Raw genomic sequence first — 25,654 nt, 5'->3', positions numbered from 1 at the left:
TACCAAGTGAGGAAATTGGAAAAGGCCCTTCTGGTGTCCTGCCTGGGAGCTGTGGGGAGATCTGGGCAAGAACTGGGCAGAAGATCCCGGAGGAGAAATCCAACCTTTCAGAAGTTCAGCCCTGGAACTTCAGGGGCTTCCAATATCAGGAGGATGAAGGTCCCCGAGGACTTTGCAGCCGACTCCATTCCTTTTGTAGTCGATGGTTGAGACCAGAAAAGCACACAAAAGCGCAGATGCTGGACCTGGTTGTTTTGGAGCAGTTCCTGGCGCTTCTGCCCCTGCAGATGGAGAGCTGGGTGCGGGAGTGTGGAGCAGAGACCAGCTCCCAGGCGGTGGCCCTGGTGGAAGGCTTCCTCCTGAGCCAGGCGGAGGAGAAGAAGGAGCAGGTTGAGTTGCAGGTGAGACACCTTCATTTGGGAGCTCAGGACTGGTTAAATATAACAAACAGTATTTTTGAACTCTTAAACTTTGCCTACCAGAGTTCTTTGACATTCATTACATGTGGAAATAATTCTTGTAGAACATTTTTGTTTCATTTGTGATAGTCATTCCTTTCCTTCTTTGCAACCTCACTGATGGATTTCTGGGTCTTCCGAATGGTGTTCACAAAAGAAGAATCTACTTCTTGATATGTATTGTCCATTTATTCTTCTTTTTTTCCTGCCTACTTTTTCAAGTCCTTCATGGTGGAGATCAGAGATCCTGAGGGAAGGAGGCATCCATCAAGTTCATCTCAGGAAATGTTTTTCAGGTGGATCTCTCCAGATGATCCAAATCAAGACACAACCAGAGGTAATACAAGGCTCTCCCATTCCCCAGAGAGGTCTCAGCTGTCTCATTTCAATATATCTTCTCTTCTGTAGAACACCACCTCCTACATTATGAATTATGCAGTGTAAATTCTGTCTCCCTCACAGGGGAGAATAGTAGGAAGTTGGACCTTCCTGAATGCAGAGCTGAAACAATGGTTGAAACACCAATTCAGGTAAGAAGAGGAAATTTGTTTATTAGTATTGTATTCTCCTTTTCCTTCAGAAGGTCAAGGTGGTGTACATAATACTGTCTCCTTCCATTAATCTTTTTTAAGACTAGTACTTTAAAAAATTGCTACTTGTTGCCAATTATTATTACAATAATTGTAATTTGCAAGTTCATAGAAATTCTCAGAGTAAAAATTGTTCTGAAAAAGCACTTTTGGCTTGCAAAACAAATGCTTTGATTTATGCCTGAATTTGGAGGCCAAAGAATCCAGCTTTGCAAAAGGCAAAAATGTCCTCCTCAGGAAATTTCTTCCGCTTTGTTATCTTCCATTCAGCTAATGCCTCCAACTAGAAGCAACTTCCTTACAATCTGAGAAGAAGCAGAAGCCAAATCCCTAGCTGAGCTTTCCCAGCACTTTCATGAAGGGGTTGAGGATAGATAGGACTGCAGCTTCTTGGTATACCATGGGCCATTCACTAAATGCTGCAAAAAATGCCCCTCCGCAGAGAGATCCCCACATTTCCTTCTGGAAACATAGGGAGGATTGGAGTCATTAATATGTGGGGTTTCCAAGGCCCACCTGCCAGCTGATTCTCTCCAGAAGTCTTCTAATGGTGGACGGATGAATGGCAGATCAGTCGATCCAAAGAAAATTGGGGTTATTTTCACTGAAAGGCTCTGACAGTCCTAAAGAATCAATAAAGCCTGATTTTTGATCAAATCTACCCAAAACATTCCTTCAATCCAAACCTTTTCTCTGTCCAATTTTTCACATAAACCCTGGAATGCTACTTAGCAGAGCCATTTACCTTGGTGCATAGCTTTGCTTTGGGAATTTATAAACAATGAGACCGTTTTTTTTAACAATTCTTCCTGGATCTTCAGTGTGCTCTCTTTCCCTGTCAGGAGGGCCTTGTCTCCTTTGAGGAGGTGGCTGTGTATTTCTCCGAGGAGGAATGGTCTCAGCTGGATCCTGACCAAAAAGCTCTGCATTGGGAAGTCATGCTGGAAAATTACAGCAACGTGGCCTCTCTTGGTAAGGGTCTTTCCTATTCTCCAATCAGTTCAGGAAGACATTTTGTAATTATAGGCTGTTTCTGATTATTATTATTATTATTGTTGTTGTTACCAAAATGCTTTGCTATTTTCAGAGTTATGATTCATGCATGTAGAAATTATGTCATTCTGTTGTAAGCATGGAAACATGCAGTGTATTGGAATCTGGCAAATATCAGAAGGCAATTATTATAAATTCTGACAGATTGATCTTTTCCCCTAACCTTGCTATCATTTTTATTGCTGTCCCCTTTTGAAGGTGATAATGGGCAGGACCATAAAGAGTCAAGGGAATCATTCCAAGGGTTCAGACATGGAGACGTAATGGAGGAGCCTGAAATTCAAATGGAATTCCAAAGGCAGGAGACACATCAGTCAAATAATTGGAATGAGGGAAGCTCATCTTCCATTGATGCTCCGATGCAGTTTCTTGAGCAACCAAGGAAAATGAAGAAAAAATATATTGGGGAAGGTATAAGACTGTCCAAAGACACATTCGATGTAAATGGACACTATCTGACCCAAGCCAAAGGACAAGAGTGTATATACCAAGATAATGGAAAAGAATCCAATTGGACTTTCACACTTTCTCAAGAAAATGGGTCTCTTCCATCACATAAAGGTATTCACCTGGGAGAGAAGCCGAATAAATTCCTTGAGCATGGAAAAAGCTTTGGTGAAAACAAGATTCATAAAAGGATCCACACAGAGGAAAAACCATATAAATGCATGGAGTGTGGAAAGGGCTTCAGCAAACCCAGTAGTCTTACTTCCCATAAAAGGATCCACACGGGGGAGAAGCCATTTAAATGCATGGAGTGTGGAAAGGGGTTTAGTTGCAACAGTAATCTTACTTCCCATAAAAGGATCCACACAGGGGAGAAGCCATATAAATGCATCGAGTGCGGAAAGAGCTTCAGAGTACATAGTGATCTTACATCCCATAAAAGGATCCACTCAGGTGAGAAACCATATAAATGCATAGAGTGTGGAAAGGACTTCAGAATACACAGTGATCTTACAACCCATAAAAGGATCCACACAGGGGAGAAACCATATAAATGCACAGAATGTGGAAAGACTTTTACTCATAGCAGTCAACTTGCTTCCCATAAAGGATCCACACGGGGGAGAGGCCTTACAATTGCATGGAATGTGGAAAGACTTTTACTCATAGCAGTCACCTTGCTTCTCATACATGGATCCATAGAGGGGAGAAGCCATATAAATGCATGGAGTGTGGAAAGGGCTTCCATGTAAATTCAGCCCTTATAAGACATAAGAGGATTCACACAGGGGATAAACCATACAAATGTATGGAATGTGGAAAAGGCTTCAGTGAAATTGGTAATCTTACATCCCATAAAAGGATCCATACAGGAGAGAGGCCGTATAAATGCATGGAGTGTGGAAAGAGCTTCAGTGAACACAGTGATCTTACAACCCATAAAAGGATCCATACGGGAGAAACCATATAAATGTATAGAATGTGGAAAAGGCTTCAGTGAACTTGGTAATCTTACATCCCATAAATGGATCCATACAGGCCAGAAACCATATAAATGTACGGAATGTGGAAGGTGCTTTAGTGAATACAGTAATCTTATTTCCCGTAAAAGGACACACACAGGAGAGAAACCATTTAAATGCATGGATTGTGGAAAGTGCTTCAGCCGACCCAGTATGCTTACCTCCCATAAAAGGATCCATAGAGATGTGGAGCCAATTTCTGAAACAGAAAGAGATTTGGGTGGGAATCTATGCTAATTTAGTGGGTTAAATCTATGGATTTTCCTATTTAATTGACCAAACTCAGAAAGGAAGGTGTTTTTGAGTTAGGCCCTCCCAACTGGCAGCCCCAGAGAGAGAGGGATATATTCATTAAAATTAAAACAGTATGTATGTGTTCTTTTTAATTATGAACGATGCATTTTGAAGCTATGTATATATTTAAGTTTTTTTCTTTCTATTTTGCCTTTTTCTTTGAGTAGATTGATTACATGTTAATTGCCAGGTTGAATGCTGCTAAATCTAATACATCCCTTGTTGAGCTATGATTAAAGAGTTTTATTGCCTTCAAGATGAGTCTTCCTCTGATTTATGGCATGGAATGGAAATGGCAAAGTTCAGTCTCTTGAAGTGAAGTGATTTTCGCCATTTTGAGCTTTTTGATCATTTAGTGAAAAGGTTAGATGAGTTATTGGCTATTTATTGTAATTATAATTTTTTTAAAATTATTTATTTGAAATTGCTATATAAATTTTAAAAAACTTTAGTATTTCATTCCATTTTCCTTATACATACTGTTTCTTAATTCAAGAAGGGGAAAATTTTGTCTTTTTTTCCTTTCCTCCTGCTTTCATTATGGGAACAGCAATTTTGATCTAAGAAACAGTGTTATTAGGGAACACTTTAAAATCTTTTTGGTATTAAAGATTGTTTAAAGATTATTTATTTGATACGTTTTATATTGGCCATGAAGTCACTAAAGTTGATTAAGAATGAGAGAACTCTAATCAAGTATTTTTAGAACTACATATCAAGCAAAATAGAAGAAAGAAAAGGAAGGAAGGAAAGAGGGAAGGAAGAAAAAGTAAGAAAAAGGAAAGGAAAGACTATAAGAAACAGGATTTTAATGTCCAAGTTTTTTTGGAAAGTTTTGAGTAGAAAATGTTCTTGAATTTACAAACCACAAAAAATGTTTGATAAATTTGATGCAATGGCTAAAAATTTAAATGAAAATGTTGGGTATATGGATACACCAACCAGGTTTGGGTTGAATAAATATGTAAACCTAGTTTTAAGTGTTTTGTAGCTTTAAGCACAAGAAACTGCAATGTCATTGTGAGTGCGGTTGCAGGCAGTAATAAAGGTAGGAAGGGAAACGTAATAGACCCGGCTTCTGGATGCACCTGGTTCTGTTCCTGGTCTGCTGCCTGCTGGAACGTCTATCTGCTTGCTTTTGGAGGCTACTGTGCCAGATACCATTTCAACTGAACACAAGGACTGTTTGCTTGGTGAGCTGAGGATTCAGTGTTGTCTTTGAGATAAAGGTATCGGAAGGAGAAGATTTACAAGCAGATAAGGACATTGTATTTACTGTTAATGGACTTGATAACTGGATGGATATACTGGATAATGATATATGGACTGAATGACACTTCTTAATCTCTGTATGAATTAAATAACTATTTTAAAACCACAAACAGTGTTTTTGTCTCCAGTGTGTGTATACTCTTGGGCACACTCTCTCTCTCATTTGCCTGCCTGGCTTGACTGCTGCTGCATACTCTGCTTGGGGGTTTATCCCCAAACACTAACATTGGTTATGGGCCCAGCAGAGAGCACAGTCTAGTTAACCAGGTTATAGCAGTGAGAGTTTTTGGGGTGAGTTGCACATTACTGTAAAGACAAACTGTTTGTTAAATAGTTATTTTTCACAAGAGCAATGGCACAAGTAAATTTGCCAAGTCTGTCCATGATATCCAGACTAGATGGAACAAACTATGTTTCATGGTCAATGAAATGTAGTTTACTTCTATGAAGAGAAGGTTTGTGGAACATAATAACAAACCCACCAGATGTATCTAACTTAAATCCTAACGATGAAGAGGATTATAAACTGATACAGGACTATGAACGAAAGAATGAACAGGCTTTGTGCATCATAGGTCTCACTCTGTCTGACCAGCAACTCATTCATATCCGTGGAGTGGAAAGTGCTGCAGACTGCTGGGAGAATCTTAGAAAGATATATGTTCGAGACAGTGTAGGAGCTCATATCAATCTTACACGGAAGCTGTTTAGAACACATCTTGAGATAAATGGAGACATGTTAACTCATTTAAACTGTATGAAAAGCATTTTTCAAGAACTGCAAGAAAAAGAGCTTATATTTAATGAGTTGCAACAAGTATACATCATACTGTCTTCTTTGGATCGAAGCTATGATGATTTTGTGACTGCATTAGAGATGTTGCCAAAAGACAGTTTATCAGTAACTGAGATAACTGGCAGGCTATTAGAAGAAGCCAGGAGAAGGAGTGAACGTGACCAGCTGAGGGAAGATAAGAATAAGGAAGAGAAATTATCTTCAAAGCCTGAAAGAAACCAGCTGTGTAAAGTAAAGCACCCGGAGGAAGAGAATTTATCTTCCATGGCATACACAATTAAAAAGTGTTTTAATTGTGGAGGCAGAGGACATTTGGCAAGATTCTGCAGGAAAGTAAAAAGCCAGAATGTAAAGAAGCCAAAGAAATCCTTTGAACTGGCCATGTTTGGCAATTGTGATATGAAGAATGATATATGGGTGGTGGACAGTGGTGCATCCCACTGCATCACGAGAGATAAGACAAAGTTTATAAAAATGTCTACAAGCTCACAACGTATATCACTTGCCAATGGTTGGCACCTCAAGGCCAAGGGTGAAGGTATTGCTTATTGTCCATGTTTAAACCAGAATATAAAAATGTTGTATGTACCACAGTTAAAAATGAACTTACTTTCTGTAAGAGTATTGGATAAACTAGGATATGTGGTTACATTTAAAAATAATATGTGCATACTGGAAAGAGATGGCAAAAAGGTAACTGCAGCTTTAAATGGAGCATTATATGTCTTACATGATAGTAAGAAAGGGGAGGCACAGACTGTATTTAATAATATCAAGCCTCATGATGAATGTATCCATTTATTGCATAGGCGTTTGGGGCATGTAAATTTTAAAATGCTAAAACGTACAGTTGAGTTATCTGAAGGAATAAGGTTAAAACCCTGTGATAAGTATTTGCGTTGTAATGTCTGTTGTGAAGATAAGAGTAAAATAATGCCTGCAAATAGGCTAAATGGTTTCAAAACTAAAGAACCTTTAGAAGTAGTATTTGCAGACATTATAGGTCCAAAGAAACCAAGTATGGGGGGTGCTCGATATATACTGAGCATTATGGACCATTACTCTAGATATGGGTTTTGCTACCTAATGAAAAGCAAAACTGAAACATATCAACATTTCTTCAATTGGTTAAAGTTTGCTGAAAGAAAAACCAAACGGCAACTTATAACCCTGGTGACAGATAATGGCACGGAATTTGTTAACAGCAAATTCCAGAATAGATTAAAGGCAGCTGGAATAGCTCATAAGACATCTGCACCATACAGACCACAGCACAATGCATTTGTTGAAAGGCGAGGCCAAACATTGCAGGCGATGACCCGTACTATGTTAACTGATTCTGGGTTACCTGATTCTTTGTGGGGGGAGGCCACAATGTGTGCTAATAATTTATTAAATAATGTTGTTAACTCAACCACTGGTGAAATACCATTCACCATGTGGCATGGCAGGAAGCCTGATCTGAGTTACCTGCACACATTTGGTGCACCAGCATGGGTGCATATCCCTACACAACTCAGGCGTAAAGGGCAACATAGAGCTAAACAATTATTCTTCGTTGGTTACCAAGCTAACCATAGGGCATATAGATTTTGGGAGAAAGGCGCATCTAAGGTGTTATGTAGTGCTAATGCCCAATTTCTAGAGCACGTAGGATGGGATAAGTTAGAGCAGGATAATAATAACGAGGTGATTATTGAATCATATAGAAATCCCATTAAGTATCCCTGTAACTTTAAAAATAATGTAAAGGAAGAAGTACAGGAAGAAGTACAGCCCCTAGAGGAAGAAATAGCTGAGGATGAGGAACAGGTTGTAACTCAACCAAGCCCAGTAATTCCCAGAAGGACTACACGTATTTCTAGACCGCCTGAAAGATACCAGGCTAACACAGTGTGTCAGGAAAATAGAATCCCAAATACTGTGGATGAGATTAAAAGGTATCCTTCTAAAGAGAAAGAAAATTGGTATGCAGCAATTAATAAAGAATTGAAGTCTCTGAAGGATATGAAAGTGTATGAAAACGTGAGATTACCTAGTAATGAAAAAACCATTGGCTGCAAATGGATTTTTAAAATAAAGACAGATAAGGATGGAAACACAATCCATAAGGCAAGGTTAGTAGCCCAAGGCTTTAGACAAAGTGCAACAGACTATGATGAAGTATTTGCACCTAGTCTGAAAGCAGCAACTTTAAGGGCAGCATTAGTGTGGGCAGCAAGCAAGCAATATATAGTTAACCATTTAGATGTGGAAACTGCTTACTTGCACGCTCCACTAAGACATACTGTGTATATGAAAAGGCCTAATGGAGTTAAAGGAGACAATAATAATGATTGTTGGTTATTAAAGAAGAGCATTTATGGTCTTAAACAATCGGGCTATGAATGGAACCAGTATATTGTGAAGGAACTGACCAATATAGGGTTTAAAGCTGGTTTAGCCGACCCATGTCTATTTAAGAGTGAAAAGAATGGGAAAATATCATTATTATTGTTGTTTACTGATGATATTGCTCTGATAACTAAAACTAATGATGAAGCAAATGAAATAATTGCATCATTAGCCAAGAAAATAAAAATCAAGCAATTAGGGGAGATAAAGAGATATCTAGGATTGAATATATTGAAAACACAGAAAGGTTTTAAGATATCTCAGGAAGATAAGATATCTAAATTGCTAATAGATTATAAGATGGAACTTTGTAAGCCTGCAAAGACTCCAATGAGTCAGGATATTTGCAAAATGGATACTCAAAGTCCCAAATGTGATAAGGAACTATATCAATCCTTGATTGGTAGCTTATCATATATTAGCAATTGGTTAAGGCCAGATATTGCTTTTAGTATTAATCAGCTGGCACGACACAATAATGACCCGCTTCAATGTCACTGGATAGCATTGAAAAGAATCCTAAGATATCTTAAAGGTACATTACACCATGCACTGTATTTAGAACCAAAAGGTGCTTATATTGAGTGCTTATGCAGATGCTAGTTTTGCAGCAGAAAGAGATACTAGAAAGTCGACTTCAGGAACAGCCATAATGCTGGGTAAGACATTAATTGGCTGGAAGTCTATAAGGCAACAGCATATAAGTTTGTCTACTATGGAGGCAGAATTCTCCTGTTTATCTTTATTGTGTACTGAGTTGATTATGTACAAACAAATGTTGAAGGATATGGGTATAACTGTAACTTACCCTATAGTTGTACATGAAGATAATCAGGCAGCAATTCAAATGGCCACTAATATTGCAGTTAAAACGAGAAGTAAACATACAGATTTGAGGTATCTTAATGTAAGACAGTCTGTACAGAGTAAATTGATACAGCTGGAGTACTGCATGTCGGAGGACAATGTAGCTGATCATTTTACTAAAGCCCAAGGTGCCATTAAGCATCTAGAGAGTTGTGAAAAATATGGGTTTAGAATGTAAAGGCATTACATATTTATATCACCCAAAAGGGGAGAATGTTGGGTATATGGATACACCAACCAGGTTTGGGTTGAATAAATATGTAAACCTAGTTTTAAGTGTTTTGTAGCTTTAAGCACAAGAAACTGCAATGTCATTGTGGGTGTGGTTGCAGGCAGTAATAAAGGTAGGAAGGGAAACGTAATAGACCCGGCTTCTGGATGCACCTGGTTCTGTTCCTGGTCTGCTGCCTGCTGGAATGTCTATCTGCTTGCTTTTGGAGGCTACTGTGCCAGATACCATTTCAACTGAACACAAGGACTGTTTGCTTGGTGAGCTGAGGATTCAGCGTTGTCTTTGAGATAAAGGTATCGGAAGGAGAAGATTTACAAGCAGATAAGGACATTGTATTTACTGTTAATGGACTTGATAACTGGATGGATATACTGGATAATGATATATGGACTGAATGACACTTCTTAATCTCTGTATGAATTAAATAACTATTTTAAAACCACAAACAGTGTTTTTGTCTCCAGTGTGTGTATACTCTTGGGCACACTCTCTCTCTCATTTGCCTGCCTGGCTTGACTGCTGCTGCATACTCTGCTTGGGGGTTTATCCCCAAACACTAACAGAAAGGTTGCACCAAACACCTGAAGAATTTGCAACAGGGTTAAACGGAGTGAAGGAAGATGATAAAAGTTTTTATATAAAAACAGCAAACGGGAGCAATGGGAGCCAATTTAATACTTTTGGATTTGAAGGAGAAATAATTTTATCTGAGAATCAGGTTTGCCAAAAGGCACTAACATAAAATAATTATATGACCACTTGATTTCTTAAGTTTAAAAAATACTACCTGGGATGAACATGGAAGATGAACATATTAAGGATAGTGTGGTAAAATTGGAGAAAAATCTTGGTTATAATATGTTAGATCAATGGGAAAATAGGTGGACTAACCGTTTAAAGTTTACTTTGAATTACAGTTTGAAAGAAAACTTTTATAAGATGATGTATTGATAGTATTTGATTCCAAATAGATTGGCAAGAATATGTAATGGAACTTCCAACAAATCCTGGAAATGTACATTTTATCTCACGAGATGGACTTATAAACATGACAAATCCTATTGCATAAATATAATAACAGTTATGCAGAAAATATCCAAAACATAAATATTAATGAAACCTGAAGCTTTGTCACCAACTTAAATGAGACCAATGACCATTTTATCATCTGCAAATTCCAGAACTTTTACAGAGGGTTTCCCTGAGGTGCAGGCATTGGTACAGAGGGAGAAGAGCGGTGGAGAGAACACACAGCCCTGAGGGGCACCTGGGGTACTAGATGTAGTTTTTCCAAACTACACCTATTGCTTCCTATCTTTCAAAAAGCTGATTATCCACTTACAAGTATGAACAGGCATAGCAAGCTGGATCAATTTAGAGTGAAGAATTTCTGGAGTGTTGGTATTAAGCGATGAAGTCCACAAAAAGGACCCTTGCATAGGTCCCGGGGGATTCAAGATGTTGCAGGATGTAATGCAATGTTGCATTGATAGCATCATCTGCCGATCTATTTGCTTGATAGACAAACTTCAAGGGGTTTAACGGTGGATCTGGGATGACTTTCAGGTAACCTCTCAAATGTCTTCCTGACTACAGATATCATAGCAACTGGCTTGCACGCTGATGGAGGATTTCTTAGGAATGGGATGTTGGTAGAGTGTTAAAAGCAAGAAGGGACATAATGCATATCCAGTGATTTATTAAAAACCTGTGTGAAGATGGCGGTCACAGCCCAAACTTTCAAGCAAGTGGGAGTCACTCTGTACCTTTTCAATCTTTTTTCTATGAAGTAGACCTCACACGTCTTTCTCTGAGATCACCAGAGGTTTGGGGGTTAGGGTTCTCTAAAAAGTAATGTATCTGGTCACCTAGAGAATAAAGTGCGCTGCTCGTGCAAACCTGGGGTGGTATATAAGCTCCAATCAAGATAAATGAGGGAAACTCTTGCAAAGCATAAAAAGGTTTACAGTTGAAGAATAGTAATAATTATTGTGTATCCCCGAAAATAAGGCCTGGTCTTATATATACGGGGGCCCAAAAGACGCATTAGGGCTTATTTTCTGGGAAATACAGGTAAGCCAAGAGATGGTAAAATGGATTGACACCCGATTGGATGTCAGTGTGTATGTCCTGCTATCTGCCATGGGAAGCTGAGTATTATTACCAGTGTCCATTTGATGGTCTATTTCAAACCGGCTTTACTTAAGTGTAACTCTCCTTGCTGATCACCAAAAGATAATAGCAAGTAAGGGTAAATTTTGGGAGAAAGCTCCTTGTAAACAGTTTCTGTTTTCTAATCTCAGTAGAGTTATAGGGATTTAGAGAGACAAGTGTCACATTCAACCGCTAGAGTAATACGGTTTCCCATATTCTAGTTTTCACCTTCAACATATCAGTATATAATGAACCATTAGAAACACAATGAGGAACTTGGAAAATTGCTCTTAAAAAATTTGGATTGGACCAAAAACTTGCAGTTCCTATGGCACATAACGAGATTGGGTCTAAGTTGGTGCCATATAGTAATTGAGCCAAAGGCTTGGCTCAAACAGCTTAGTTGCTGCAGTTATATATTGACCTGTGGAATAAAGAAATCTTAAAATACTTAATAATTTAGATAAGGGGATAAAAGGGCATTCATCAACTAAAACAGAGAAACTACCTGAATTGCCAAGGAATAGTTTTAGAATGCTGGGCTTACCTTCAAATATTATCCAGGTATGGAAAAGATAAAAAGAATGGGGGATTAGTTGACAAGATACAGCATTAGACAAAATACAGTACAGATAAACTGAATAGTAAAATGTAGGTTTTACTTCCAGTAAACGAGTAAGCAAAGTCCAACAAACAGTCCAAGTCATACATGGTTAAAGCAGTCAGTATTCAGTCCAGAAATAATCCAAAAACAAAGTCCAGTAACATCAACAAAGTTCAGTAAACATAGTTTGCTAACAGTTGCAAGACTCACAGCAATCCGAGCAGAATGACAATCAGGCATAAGGCAGTAGGGAAATACAAGAAGAACAAACCAGGTTTCTGGCTCCATCTTATGGCCGTTGGAGGAACCACACCCAATTACAATTACAGCATTCTCTTAAAGATACAGTATTAAATGACTATCCTGATATATACAGTATATTGCCAACCCAACTGTTAGGTGACTATCATTCCTAACATTCTCCCCTTTGGGTAGGACAATATATAACACCTTACAGTTTAAGTCCATATTCCTCACAGCAAGCCTTATGTTTTACAGTGCCTTGGGCTTTCATAAAATGATCTGCAATGTTATTCTCTGAAATGCAGTACTCCATTTTAATCATTTTATTTTGAACACATTGTCTCACATTCAGATATCGTAGGTCTGTGTGTTTTGATCTTGTCTTTACGGCAAGATTGGAATCCATCTGAATTGCTGATTGGTTGTCTTCATATACAACTATAGGATCCTTTACATTAATTCCCATGTCTATCATTAGTTGTTTATAACACACTAAGTCCATACATAATAGAGACAAACATGAGGATTCAGTCTCCATTGTTGATAAGCGTAGATGTTTTTGTTGAATAGACTGCCATCCAATTAACACCTTTCCTAATAATACTACAGTATCTGACGTTGATTTACATGTAGGTACTTCTGTAGCGAAACTTCCTTCGGCATATGCAGCTAAACTTAGTTCATCCTTAGGCTACAAATATAATGCATAATGCAGCGTTTGTTTAAGATATCTCAACACACGCTTCGCAGCTTGTCAGTGCCTTTCAGTAGGCTCAGCGTTAATCCTGGCTAATTGGTTGACACTATATGCTATGTCTGGCCTAGACCAATTACTAAAATAGGATAAGCTACCAATTAATGACTGATAAATGTCTTTATCAAAAACAGGACTTTGTACATCATGGTCTTTAACAATGTGCAATTCACCATTCGGCCACTGGAGGGTGAACGTCAGAGGTGATTTACCATAGGAGAATGGGAGGGAAGTGACCTCACTGGATTTGATGCATCACTCCATCTCTATTTAACTCTTTGAGCTCCGAGGAGGTTTAAATGGGTGCCAGAAAGTCTTGAAGGGGGGAGAACTAGAGGTGCTCAGGGTAAGTGGTGGTGTGTGTGTGTGTGTGTGTGTGTGTGTGTGTCTGCATGCAAAGGCGGGGCAGAGGGTGGTTGTGTAGAGAAGGGAGGGAGAGAAGCCAAGTCCCAATGCAGGTTCAATCTCCGGAGTCCTGAGGGTGGAAGAGCCCGGATCCCATGTTCCCCTGCCACCCCTACCCACACAGGTGGCAGGCAGAGAGGAGCGGTGCTCAGGACTTGTCCAAGGAACAAATCCCCAGAGAGGAGGAAGGGTCCTGGGGGAATCCTTCATAGAATAGAATACTTTATTGGCCAAGTGTGATTGGACACACAAGGAATTTGTCTTGGTGTAAATACTCTCAGTATACATAAAAGAAAAGATACATTCATCAGGAGTCGAGAATCATAAGGTACGACACTTAATGATAGTCATAGGGTACAATAAGCAATCAATCATAAGGATACAAACTACAAAGTTACAGTCATGCAGTCATAAGAGGGAGGGGATGGGTGATAAGGAGTGATGACAAGATTTAACAGTAATAGTAGTAGAGACTTTTTAATAGTTGAACAGGGTTGAGGGAATTATTAGTTTAGCAGAGTGATGGCTTTCGGGGTAAAACTGTTCTTGTGTCTAGTTCTGGTGTGCAATGCTCTATACTATAGCGTTGTTTCGAGGGAAGGAATTGAATCAGTCTATGTGCGGGATGTGAGGGGGTCTGTAAATATTTTCACAGCCCTCTTTTTGACTCCTGCGATATACAGGTCCTCGATTGAAGGCAGGTTGGTAGTAATTGTTTTTTCTGCAGTCCTAGTTACTCTCTGAAGTCTTTGTCTGTCCTGCTGGGTTGCAGAACCAAATCAGACAGTTATTGGCCAATGCAGATGACAGATTAAATCTGTAGAACTGGATCAGCACCTCCTTGGGCAGAGAGGACCGGTGCTCAGGATGAGCTGTGTTGTCCTGAGAACAAATCCCCAGAGAGGAGGAAGGGTCCTGGGGGAATTCTTCTCTCTCTCTCTCTCTCTCTCTCTCTCACACACACACACACACACACACACAGCCTGGAGAAGCTCCGAGGTAGAAGATGTGGAGAGCTTGGAGGGCAAATCTGGAGCAGGAAAGAACATGGTTGCAAGGGAGGAACTGCAGGAGATTGTGCCCGCCTTCTCCTTCTGTGCTGGAGGACACTAGAATAGGGTTGGATCCTCAGGAGTTCAATTTCTCTTGGGAGAATAGTCTAAATCTAACATCTAAATCTGAATTCTTAATCCTTGCCTACCAGTGGTTTTTTTGGCATTCATTATATGTGGATGTTCTGTTATTTGTGATAGTCGTTCCTTTCCTACTTTCCAACCACACTGATGGATTCTGGAGCTTCAAAGTGGCATTCACAGAAGAAGAATCTTGATATATATTGTCTATTCATTCTTCTTGTTTCCTGTCTTCATGGTGGAGATCAGAGATCCTGAAGGAAGGAGGCATTCATCAAGTTCATCTCCAGAAATGTTTTTTCAGGAGGATCTCTCAGGATGATACAAATCAAGACACAACCAGAGGTAATACAAGGCTCTCCTATTCTGCAGAGAGATCTCAGCTGTCTCATCTTCTGTATGTCTTCTCTTCTATAGAACACCAAACGCAGGAAGGATTGGAGTCACTGATAGGTGGAGTTTTGGAACCCCCAAATACCAATTGATTCCAGATTAATGGTTGCTGGAGGGTGGGTGGGTGAATGGATGGATGGATGATGGTAGCCCAATCGATCCAAAAGGAAATTGCTGTTGACTTCACTGAATGGCACTGAATGTCCTGGAGAATCAGTAAAATTGATAAAACCGTTCCAAACTATTGCTTCAGTTAAAGGCTTTGGGCTCTGCCTGTTTTCTCATGTAAACCTTGGAATCATAGCAAGCATAGCCATTTACCTTAGTTACATAAAGTTGCCTTGGGAATTTATAAACAATAGAACCATTGTTGTTGTTTTTTCACAATTCCTCCTGGACCTTTTGTGTGCTCTCTTTCCCTGTCAGGAGGGCCTTGTCTCCTTCAAGGAGGTGGCTATGTATTTCTCCAAGGAGGAATGGTCTGAGCTGGATCCTGACCAAACAGCTCTGCATTGGGAAGTCATGCTGGAAAATTACAGGAACGTGTCTTTTCTTAGTAAGGATATTTCCTATTCTCCAGTCTCTCACTTATTTTAAAAAATTCAAATAGATGTTATCTCTGGAAAGGAAGGTCCCTTTTAAGCTTGCAGTCCTTGCTGGCAGTTGCCACAAACTCACAGCTCGTTCGTTCCCCGCATTGGCTTCCCTCTCCTGAGACCAGGCAGATTCTCCCCAAATGCCTTTATTCCACAAAGTCAGATATTCCATTTCAAGGATGTTTCTCCTTAATTGTAATCCACCTTGCCTTAGAAATCTTCAAAAGGCTCCAAGCTTCCAAGCAGCCAAGTAGATATGGAACCAAAATAAAAAGGCCCTCCAGGTGTTGTTTGCCTTTCACTATTTTCTTATTCTTTGTTATTCTTGTACAGCAGGGGTCTTCAAACTTGACAGCTTTAAGACTTGTGGACTTCAACTCCCGGAATCCCTCTTCCAGCCATGTTAGCTCAGGAATTCTGGGAGTTGAAGTCCACAAGTCTTAAACTTGCCAAGTTTGAAGACCCCTGTTGTTCAGTATTGTCAAATAATTCTTACTTTCCAAGGTTATTCCCACCATGTACTAATATATAATATCTTCTTTGACTAGTAGGTGGCATCCCCGCTCTAAGATCCAACATTAAACAGCAACAATGAAACAGCTGGCCGTCAAAAAGAAAGATCGGGGGGAAAATAAAAATAAAGAAAAGCTCCTCTTTCTTTGTACGGATTCTTCCAGTAATCAACAGTATTATGCACAAATTAAATCACTTTTCACGCTATTACCAGTTCCAGTCCACTCCCTTTATTTTAAAGCTTCACGGTCTCCAACACCGTGCGATTCACCATTCGGCCACTGGAGGGCGAACGCCAGAGGTGATTTACCATAGGAGAATGGGAGGGAAGTGACGTCACTGGATCTGACGCATCGCTCCCCATCTCTATTTAACCCTTTGAGCTCCGCAGGAGGTTTAAATGGGTGTCGGAAAGTCTTGAAGGGAGGAGAACTAGAGGTGGGCAGGGTAAGTGGCGGGAGGGAGTGTGCGTGTGTCTCCGTGTGCAAAAAGTGTGTGTGTGAGAGTGTGCGCGTGCAGAGGGTGCTCGTGCTAGAGAAGGAAGGGAGAGAAGCCAAATCTCCATGCAGGTTCAATCTCATGAGTCCTGGGGGTAGGAGAGCCCGGATCCCATGTTCCCCTGCCGCCCCTCTCCATGCAAGTGGCAGGCAGAGGGAAGCGGTGCTCAGGACGAGCCGCGTTGCCCCGGGAACAAATCCCCAGAGAGGAGGAAGGGTCCTGGGAGAATCCTTCAACCCCCTCATAGCCTGGAGAGAGCTCCGAGGTGGGAGATGGGGAGAGCTTGGAGGGCAAATCTGGAGCAGGAAAGAAAAACATGGTTGCAAGGGAGGAACTGCAGGAGATTGTGCCCGCCTTCTCCTTCTGTGCTGGAGGACGCTAAAATAGGGTTCGATCCCCAGTAGTTCAGTTTCTTTTAGGAGCGTGAGTGAACCAGGACCTCACCAACCCCGGTGTCTCATGTGAACAGTTGCTTAGTATGTTTGTGTTTGGGGTATGTTTTGGATATCTGCCTGCATGGAATTATGTGATTTGGCTTTTTAAAAGGAAACCCTGAAGAAAGGGAAGTGGAACTGAGGTTATTTATTGGCATTTCATTTTTTTTAAATGAACTTTTATGGTTTGTTAACCTGTTACAGTTTGCCATGTTGTATAAACCCTGCTTGTATGTAAATGTAGGTCTAGATTTTTATGAAGCAAACCCTAAAACGAAATTGAAAATGACCCAAAATAAATTTATTCAATGTTCCAGGTCACTCATGGATGTCAGTCAAAAAGTTTGGTTCAAACTTTGAGACATGACCAAACACACATTCATATGCAGGGACTAACCGTAATCCTGTACTAGCTCAGAAAACTACTACTTTCTGTTGGAATGAGTGTTAAAATGGGGTTAAAATAATCTACCACTTTCTAATTAAAATACAGATATTGGAAGCCATTTGTGCTCCCTCTGCTGAAAGTCTTGCCTAATCTGTAGCTACAGGAATGGGGCTATGACTGAAAAGGTGTTTGGACAAAAAATGAAAAGTCAATCTTTATCAAGTGAGGGAACTGGAAAAGGCCTTTCTGGTGTCCAGCCTGGGAGCTGTGGGGAGATCTGGGCAAGAACTGGGCAGAAGATCCTGGAGGAGAAATCCACCCTTTCAGACGTTCAGCCCTGGAACTTTAGGAGCTTCCAACACCAGGAGGATGAAGGACCCCGAGGACTTTGCAGTCAACTTCATTCCTTTTGTAGTCGATGGTTGAGATCAAAAAAGTACACAAAAGCGCAGATGCTGGACCTGGTTGTTTTGGAGCAGTTCCTGGCGCTTCTGCCCCTGCAGATGGAGAGCTGGGTGCGGGAGTGTGGAGCAGAGACCAGCTCCCAGGCGGTGGCCCTGGTGGAAGGCTTCCTCCTGAGCCAGGCAGAGAAGGAGAAGGAGTGGACTGAGTGGCAGGTGAGAGATCTTCATTTGGGAGCTCAGAATTGATTAAATCTAATAGTCTAAATCTAACAGTGTGTTCGAATTCTTGACCCTTGCCTACCAGAATTCTTTGGCATTCATTATATGTAGAGAATCTTCTAATTCTTGTAGGACATTGTTCTGTTATTTGTGATAGTTGTTCCTTTCCTATTTTCCAACCACATTGATGGATTCTGGAGCTTCAAAGTGGCATTCACAGAAGAAGAATCTTGATATGTATTGTCCATTCATTCTTCTTGTTTCCTGCCTACTCTTTCAAGTCTTTCACGATGGAGATCAGAGATCCTAAGAGACAGAGACATCCATCAAGTTCATCTCTGGAAATGTTTTTCAGGAAGATCTCTCAGGATGATCCAAATCAAGACACGACCAGAGGTAATACAAGGCTCTCCCATTCTGCAGAGAGATCTCAGCTGTCTCATCTTCTATATGACTTCTCTTCTATAGAACACCACCTCCGGCATTATGAATTATGCAGTGTAAATTCTGTCTCCCTCACAGGGAAGAATAGTAGGAAGTTGAGCCTTCTTGATGGTGGAGCTGAATCAAGGGTTGAAACTCCAATTCAAGTAAGAAGAGGAAATTTTTGTATTAGAATTGTATTCTCCTTTTCCTTCAGAAAGTCAAGGTGGTATACATAGTACAGTCACCTTTCATTTTTTCCTCTTGTCTGAATTGGCTTATTTTTGGGCATCCAAGCAAGGTGAGGCTGTTATTAGGAAATCTTATTTTAAGATCAGCATTTTAAATAAATGCTAATTATTGCCAATTATTATAATAGTTGTAATTACGCTAACTACTATATTTACTTTTCAAATAATTCTTTGTGATAACTCTTCTTTTTGTAATTCTTTGACTTGCATTTGTGCAAGGATGCTCAAAAATAATTAAATATTTACACTGGCAAATTACATTTTTAAAAAAATGTTTTATTTACAATCTGGGATAAGATAAGCGAGTTGGCCACAGCGAGTTGTCCTGCGGTGATTTGGCCATGGCAAGTTAACCATAGTGAGTTTGCTGCGGTCAATTTGTCATAGGTCCCTAAGAAATCTCTTCCTCAGGAAATTTCTTCCGCTTTGTTACCTATCATTCAGTCGATGTCTCAGACTACAAGCCACTTCCTTACAATGTGAGGAGGACCAGTAACAACTTCCTGGATGATCTTTCCCAGCACTTTCATGAAGGTGTTGAGGAGAGACAGGGTTGCTCTTCCTTGGGACACCATGAGACATTTACTAAAATGCTGCAAGGAATCCTATCAGGTTTCCAAGTAATGAAATCCATGTTAAAAGAAAAATTACAAAGTCCATCTTCCAGAAGATTTCTTTCATTTAGGAAAGCATCAAATTGGCAAAGTCCATGGTAATTCTGGATCTGACCCAGCCCGGAATTACCCCACAATATTAGAAGTTAGAAACAACTCCCAAAAGTCACATTCTCCAATAGAAGTAAAACAACGTTGCTTGATGTCATAAATCTCCACCTCCAGGGGCCCAAGTCCATACAGCTCGTTTCCCATGGGAAAGAAAATCACCTAGCCATAACACTCTTCTTATCTCCACTCCTCCCCTCTTAGGAATGTGTGAAGTCCACAACCCTTCCCCCCATGACTACCACAGAGAAAATAAGAAAAAGAATATATACTACCACAAACTAAAATGGCTACACTTTTGACAATTTCAAGCTTGACAAATCCTCCCCCCGAAACACAGAAAAAATACCTTCCGCAAATACAGGAAGGATTGGAGGCACTGATAGGTGGAGTTTTGGAACCCCCAAATACCAATTGATTCCAGACATCTTTGATGGTTGCTGGAGGTTGGATGGGTGGGTGAATGGATGGATGATGGTAGTTCAATTGAACCAGAAGGAAACTGCTGTTGCTTTCACTGAATGGCATTGAATATCCTGCAAAATCAGTAAAATCGATAAAACCTTTACAAACTATTTCTTCCATCAAAAGCTTTTGGCCCTGCCTGTTTTCTCATGTAAACCTTGGAATCCTAACAAGCATCGCCATTTACCTTAGTTACATAAAGTTGCTTGGGAAATTTATAAAAAATAGAACCATTTTTACAATTCTTCCTGGACCTTCTGTGTATTCTCTTTCCCTGTCAGGAGGGCCTTGTCTCTTTCGAGGATGTGGCTGTGTATTTCTCCAAGGAGGAATGGTCTGAACTGGATCCTGACCAAAAAGCTCTGCATTGGGAAGTCATGCTGGAAAATTACAGGAACGTGTCTTTTCTTAGTAAGGATATTTCCTATTCTCCAGTCTCTCACTTATTTTAAAAATTTCAAATAGATGTTATCTCTGGAAAGGAAGCAGGTAGAAATACGCCGTTCTATTCCTCCTAGGAAGGAAATAGATCCGTGGCGTTCTGCTTAGATGCATCCTGTGTCATTTTGCATCTGGTGTATTTTCTATTTCTATTTAAACATGGCAATGACAAAGTAATTTTTTGGCTCTATCACAGATTTCAGCTTTTTTGCCCCAGATAATTCCATATCAATCTTATGAAATATTGTCCTTTAAGTATGTGGATTAACTACTTCTGTTTGATTTCTATTCTGAGCCTTAGAATTGGGGATGAAATGCTGCTGTTTTTCCATTGAAAACATGCAGCTTAAGCTTAATAGAAGAACACTATTTTTTTCTCTTCAATCATGTGATTTTTGGCAAATTAAAAACAAAATGCAAGTGGAATATCGTTTGTATAAGAAGAAAAAGATGAGTTTCAAAGGGGATTTAGTTCTCGCAGGTCTCCCTTGGAATTGGCACCCTTCCAATACATGTTAGGTTTTCTCCTAATACATCTTCAGATGTTTCCTTTGATTTTTCTTTAACTCAGAGCTGGCTCTTGTTGAGATTTGAATATGTATGGACTATTATAAACAAGAATAATGTTTGCTTGTCCTTAAATCTTTTATGCTTCATTCATGTGGGAATTATCATTTATACCATTGTAAAGAATCAAACATGTAATCTTAGAATTTGAAAAGTTTCAGAAGGCAATAACGATTATTTACCACTGATTGATCCTTTTCTTTAACCTTGCTATCATATTTATTTCTCTTTCCCCTTGAAGGTGATAATGAGCAGGACTATGAAGAGCCAAGGGAATCATTCCAAGGATTCAGACATGGAGACGTAAAGGAGAAGCCTGCAATTCAAACGGAATTCCAAAGGCAGGAGAGAAACCCCTCAAATAATTGGAATAAGGAAAGCTCATCTTCCATTGAGGCTCACATGCAGGAGTTTCTTCAGCAACTGGAAGAAATAGAGAAAAAATATATTGGGAAAGGTGTAAAACTATCCAAAGACACATTAGATGTAAATGAAACCAAAGGACAAGATAATATATGCAAAGACAATGGAAAAAATTACAATTGGACCGTGCTTAGAGCTGGTAGGAAACAATTTGGAAACCCACCACTGATCCACACAGGAGAGAAGCCCCATATATGCACAGAATGTGGAAAGGGCTTCAGACTACTCAGTAATCTTATTTCTCATAAAAGAATCCACACAGGGGAGAAGCCATTTAAATGCATGGAATGTGGAAAGACTTTTACTTATAGGAAACAACTTAGTTCCCATCAATTAATCCACACAGGGGAGAAACCATATAGATGCATGGAGTGTGGAAAGGGCTTTGGCCAACACAGTAAACTTACTACTCATCAAAGGATCCACACAGGGGAGAAACCATTCAAATGCATGGCATGCGGAAAGAGCTTTCGCCACTACAGTGGTCTTACTTGCCATAAAAGGATCCACACAGGAGAGAAACCATTTAAATGCATGGAATGTGGAAAGAGCTTCAGTGTAAACTGCAATCTTACTTCCCATAAGTGGATCCACACAGGAGAGAAACCATATAAATGCACACAGTGTGGAAAGACTTTTAGTCAGAGCAGTGCCCTTACTCTCCATAAGAGGATCCACACAGGGGAGAAACCATTTAAATGCACAGATTGTGGAAAAACTTTTAGTCAGAGCCATCACCTTACTCGCCATCAAAGGATCCACACAAGGGAGAAGCCATTTAAATGCATGGAGTGTGGAGAGAGCTTTAGTAGGAGCAATTACCTAATTTCCCATACAGAGATACACTTGAGTGAGAATATATGTTAATTCTAGAAAGGTAATTAAATTTATGGTTTTTTTTCTATTTACAGAGACTGAGCTTAGACATTTTTTTTAGTTTGATCTTCCCGACTGGAGCCTGAGGGAGATGAGTTTATTGATGAAAATGTAAAGAATGGGAACATGCCATTTTAATTATGAACTGCGGATTTTTGAATGTATCTACATTTAGCTACAAAAAGTGAAGCCTCCTATTCCGTAGTTGTTTGTTCTTCCCACTTAATCACACTAAAAGAGTTTAAATTTTTCTCCTTTTTCTTAATCTTAGAATTATTTCACCTTTTCTTATTCCTCATTGCATACTTAGTTTCTTAGAGTTACTGTTCTCTGTCCTCAGAAAAGTTGGAAGTAATGGAGGAGAGAGATTCTAGGCTGTGAAAAAAAAGTTATAATTCAAAGAGAATTCAGGTTCTTTCAAAGTTTAGAGTGAGATGAAATGTGATATTATAAAGTCCTGTTGTGATATTGCCTTAAAAGTGACACGTAAGAGGTTTCCTACTTTCAATTTTTCCCTCTCTTTTAGTCCCAAGTTAGGGCTACTCACTAAAATAACAAAATGATGCCACTGTGCTGACATTGCAAATGATCAAGCAAGAAAGGTGATAATTGCAAATTAGTGGGACCAAAATAAATAATGTGAATTAAGAAAAACTCTTTCAGAAAAACGACTTCTGATCCTCCTGACCAAAATGAGATGGGGAGCCACCTGTGTGATGTGAAGAATTCCAAAGAAGACTCAAAGTTGCATCCACAGTGTAGAACTATGACCTGAGCCAGGTACTATGTATGGAGAAGCCTCATGATCTGAGGGAATTGTCACATGCACATCAATGTACAGTGCATGAGAAGAACTGAAGGGATGGAGGATTCCTCTCACAAAAGGAACTACAATGATTGGAAGCCACCCCAAATGCATGTGCAAAATCTTTTTTCAAGCATTGCAGCCATATTTTACTCTTCTAAAGTGTGATGAGAATTAAGTCATCTAAAGTTGATTTAAATAAAGTCAATTAAATATCAATGGTATGGTTACTTTCCAGTCATGTATCAAGCTCTTTTTCTCTGTAGTTGAATTAACAATATAGTAACAGTAGAGGCATAATCCCTCCCAACACTGATGATCCGTCTTGGTGGTAAGCTGTGGTTGGCATCCCACCTGCATAGGTTCTTTTGGGGAAGCGGTTTCTCCTGGAGCTTTGCCAGTCGGGGTGATTCCACTGTTCTGCTGTTACTGGAGCCATCTGTCTATAGGCACTCAGAGGTGCATGAGGACCTATAAATTGCTGGGATGGTCCATCTGGGCCAGTTCATTCAGAAGCTTCAATGACAGGGCTTCCTGGAACTGATGAATGAAGGCCTCCTGGTTCCACCTCAGGTCCTGGCTCATCAATTGGAAGTTGCTGGTATATCCTGTGACTGACTCAAACCTGCTTTAGCTCAGCAGCCATTGGTTCATCTTCTGGGCCTTCACAGGGTCCTCAAATATAGTCATCAGTTGGAATTGGGTAGAGAACCCTGCCAGCGGTGGATTCAATTTTTTTTTACTACTAGTTCTGTGGGCGTGGCTTGATGGGTGAGGCAGGGGAAGGATACTGTAAACTCTCCAGTCAAAGGTGGTATTTGTGCTACTGGTTCTCCAGAACTGGTCAGAACCTGAAGAATACCACCTCTGAGAATAGTCACCCGAAAGCGTCAAAAAGTGGGGACAATGTCAAAAATACCTGACATTGTCCCCCAAACCAGGAAACTACTTCAAAGTCCCATCAAATTTCTCTGGCACCAGGACTGGGCATTTCCGATCACAATGACCTTTGTTACTCCTGCCTTTTCTCTGCCCTATGTGTTCTTGGATCAAGTGCAGAAAGCAGTTCTTCCTCTTCCCCACCTGAAGCCTCAGGGCTATCCTCCTGCATCTGTGCTTCAGCCAAATCCTGCTCAGATAGTTGCTTGGAGTCATTGACCAACTCCCCTCCAGACGTGCCTGGAACTGGTTTATCTTCCTCCAAGTTTACATCTGGGGAAATATCTGGGGAAGCATCCGGGCCAGTCACAACATCTGCATGTACATTACATCTATAGGGTAAATGTACATCACATCTACGTATTTATGGAGGAAGGCAAACACTGGAGTACCTCAAGGTTCTGCCTTAGACACAATAATCTTCAACATCTTCATTAACAATTTAGATGAGGGGATAGAATGGAACTATAAAATTTGTGGAAAAACCACCAAGCTAGAGGGAATAGCCAATGGTTTATAACGGGTGTAAAACTGGTGGGCCAGATGCATCATGCACAGGCCACACCTACCCCAGTTCCACAAAGGCAAAAAATGCCATGATACATCACAGTACCTCACATGACGCGATCAAGTTTGACACATGTAGTTTATAACCCAAAAGGATCTTGACAGACTTGAATACTGAACCCTATCTGATGAGAAAAGTAAGATTTTAAACCTTAGCCAAGAAAAAAAGAAATGTACTATATGGAAAATATTGTATCTGGTTCAACAGTAGTAATTGTGAGAGCGATCTAGAGTCTTCGGGGGATCATCACTTAAATATGAGCAAGCAGTATGTTGCAGCTACCAAAAAAGCCAATGCAGCCCTAGGATGCATCAACAGAGGGACAGTATCAAGATCATGTGAAGATTTAGTTCCCCTTTATACTGCACTGGTAAGACTACACTTGGAGAGAGAGAGAGAAGAACAACAAAGATGAGGGGGCAGGAGACTAAAACATGAAGAGCAGATGCAGGAACAGGATAGGTCTAATCAAAGGAAGAGAAGGATTAGGAATGGCATAACAGAAGTCTTTCAATACTGAGGGGCTGCCACGGATAAGAGGTCAACCTATTCTCCAAAGAACTAATGGCAACATAAGAAATAATGGAAGAAAACTTATCAAAGAGATACTGGTATAAATCACCAGGACCTTATGGATTACATCTCAGAGTTCTGAAGGAGCTGGTACAGAGGCGGTATTTAGCAGGTTCTGACAGATTCTGGAGAACTGGTAGTGGAAATTTTGAGTAATTCGGAGAACCGGCAAATGCAACCTCTGACTGGCTCCGCCCCCAGCTATTCTCTGCCTCCCAAGTCTCAGCTGATGGGCTGGGTCTTCTTTGGTTGCCCTGGCCAGGAAAACAGAGCTGGAAAGCAGGTTAGTGGGGTGGGGAGAGAATGGATATTTTGCAGTATCCTTTCCCTGCCATGCCCACCAAGCCACGCCCATAGAACCGGTAGTAAAATTTTTGAACCCCACCACTGAGCTGGCAGATATGATCTCAGAACTATTGTACCATATCTTTAAAAAAT

The 25,654-nt window shown here is 40.2% G+C and overlaps 1 protein-coding gene and 1 pseudogene across 2 annotated transcripts in view; both read left to right on the top strand.

Annotated features, from left to right (window-relative positions):
* Positions 1 to 4,120, top strand: part of LOC113453809 (zinc finger protein with KRAB and SCAN domains 7-like) — a 50,522-nt pseudogene extending 46,402 nt beyond the window's left edge. Inside the window, exons 4-5 of the transcript XR_015740527.1 lie at positions 1,862 to 2,020; positions 2,300 to 4,120. The product of XR_015740527.1 is annotated as a zinc finger protein with KRAB and SCAN domains 7-like (transcript). The remainder of the gene's footprint in view (positions 1 to 1,861; positions 2,021 to 2,299) is intronic.
* A 12,631-nt stretch (positions 4,121 to 16,751) lies between these two features.
* On the top strand, positions 16,752 to 23,355 carry LOC113453188 (zinc finger protein 202-like). Its single transcript, XM_026724702.2, has 5 exons — positions 16,752 to 18,157; positions 18,445 to 18,559; positions 18,686 to 18,753; positions 20,306 to 20,435; positions 21,274 to 23,355. The coding sequence occupies exons 1-5, from the start codon at positions 17,714 to 17,716 to the stop codon at positions 22,320 to 22,322; spliced, it is 1,806 nt and encodes a 601-aa protein (XP_026580487.2). The 5' UTR covers positions 16,752 to 17,713; the 3' UTR covers positions 22,323 to 23,355.
* Positions 23,356 to 25,654: the final 2,299 nt, after the last annotated feature.

The sequence above is a fragment of the Pseudonaja textilis genome, unplaced genomic scaffold, assembly GCF_049901715.1.
Source record: "Pseudonaja textilis isolate UNSWEBS1 unplaced genomic scaffold, rPseTex1.2 PTEXCTG44, whole genome shotgun sequence".
NCBI classification, from domain to species: domain Eukaryota; kingdom Metazoa; phylum Chordata; class Lepidosauria; order Squamata; family Elapidae; genus Pseudonaja; species Pseudonaja textilis.
Note: the sequence above shows the minus strand (reverse complement) of the source record. Positions and strands in the feature narration are given on the sequence as shown.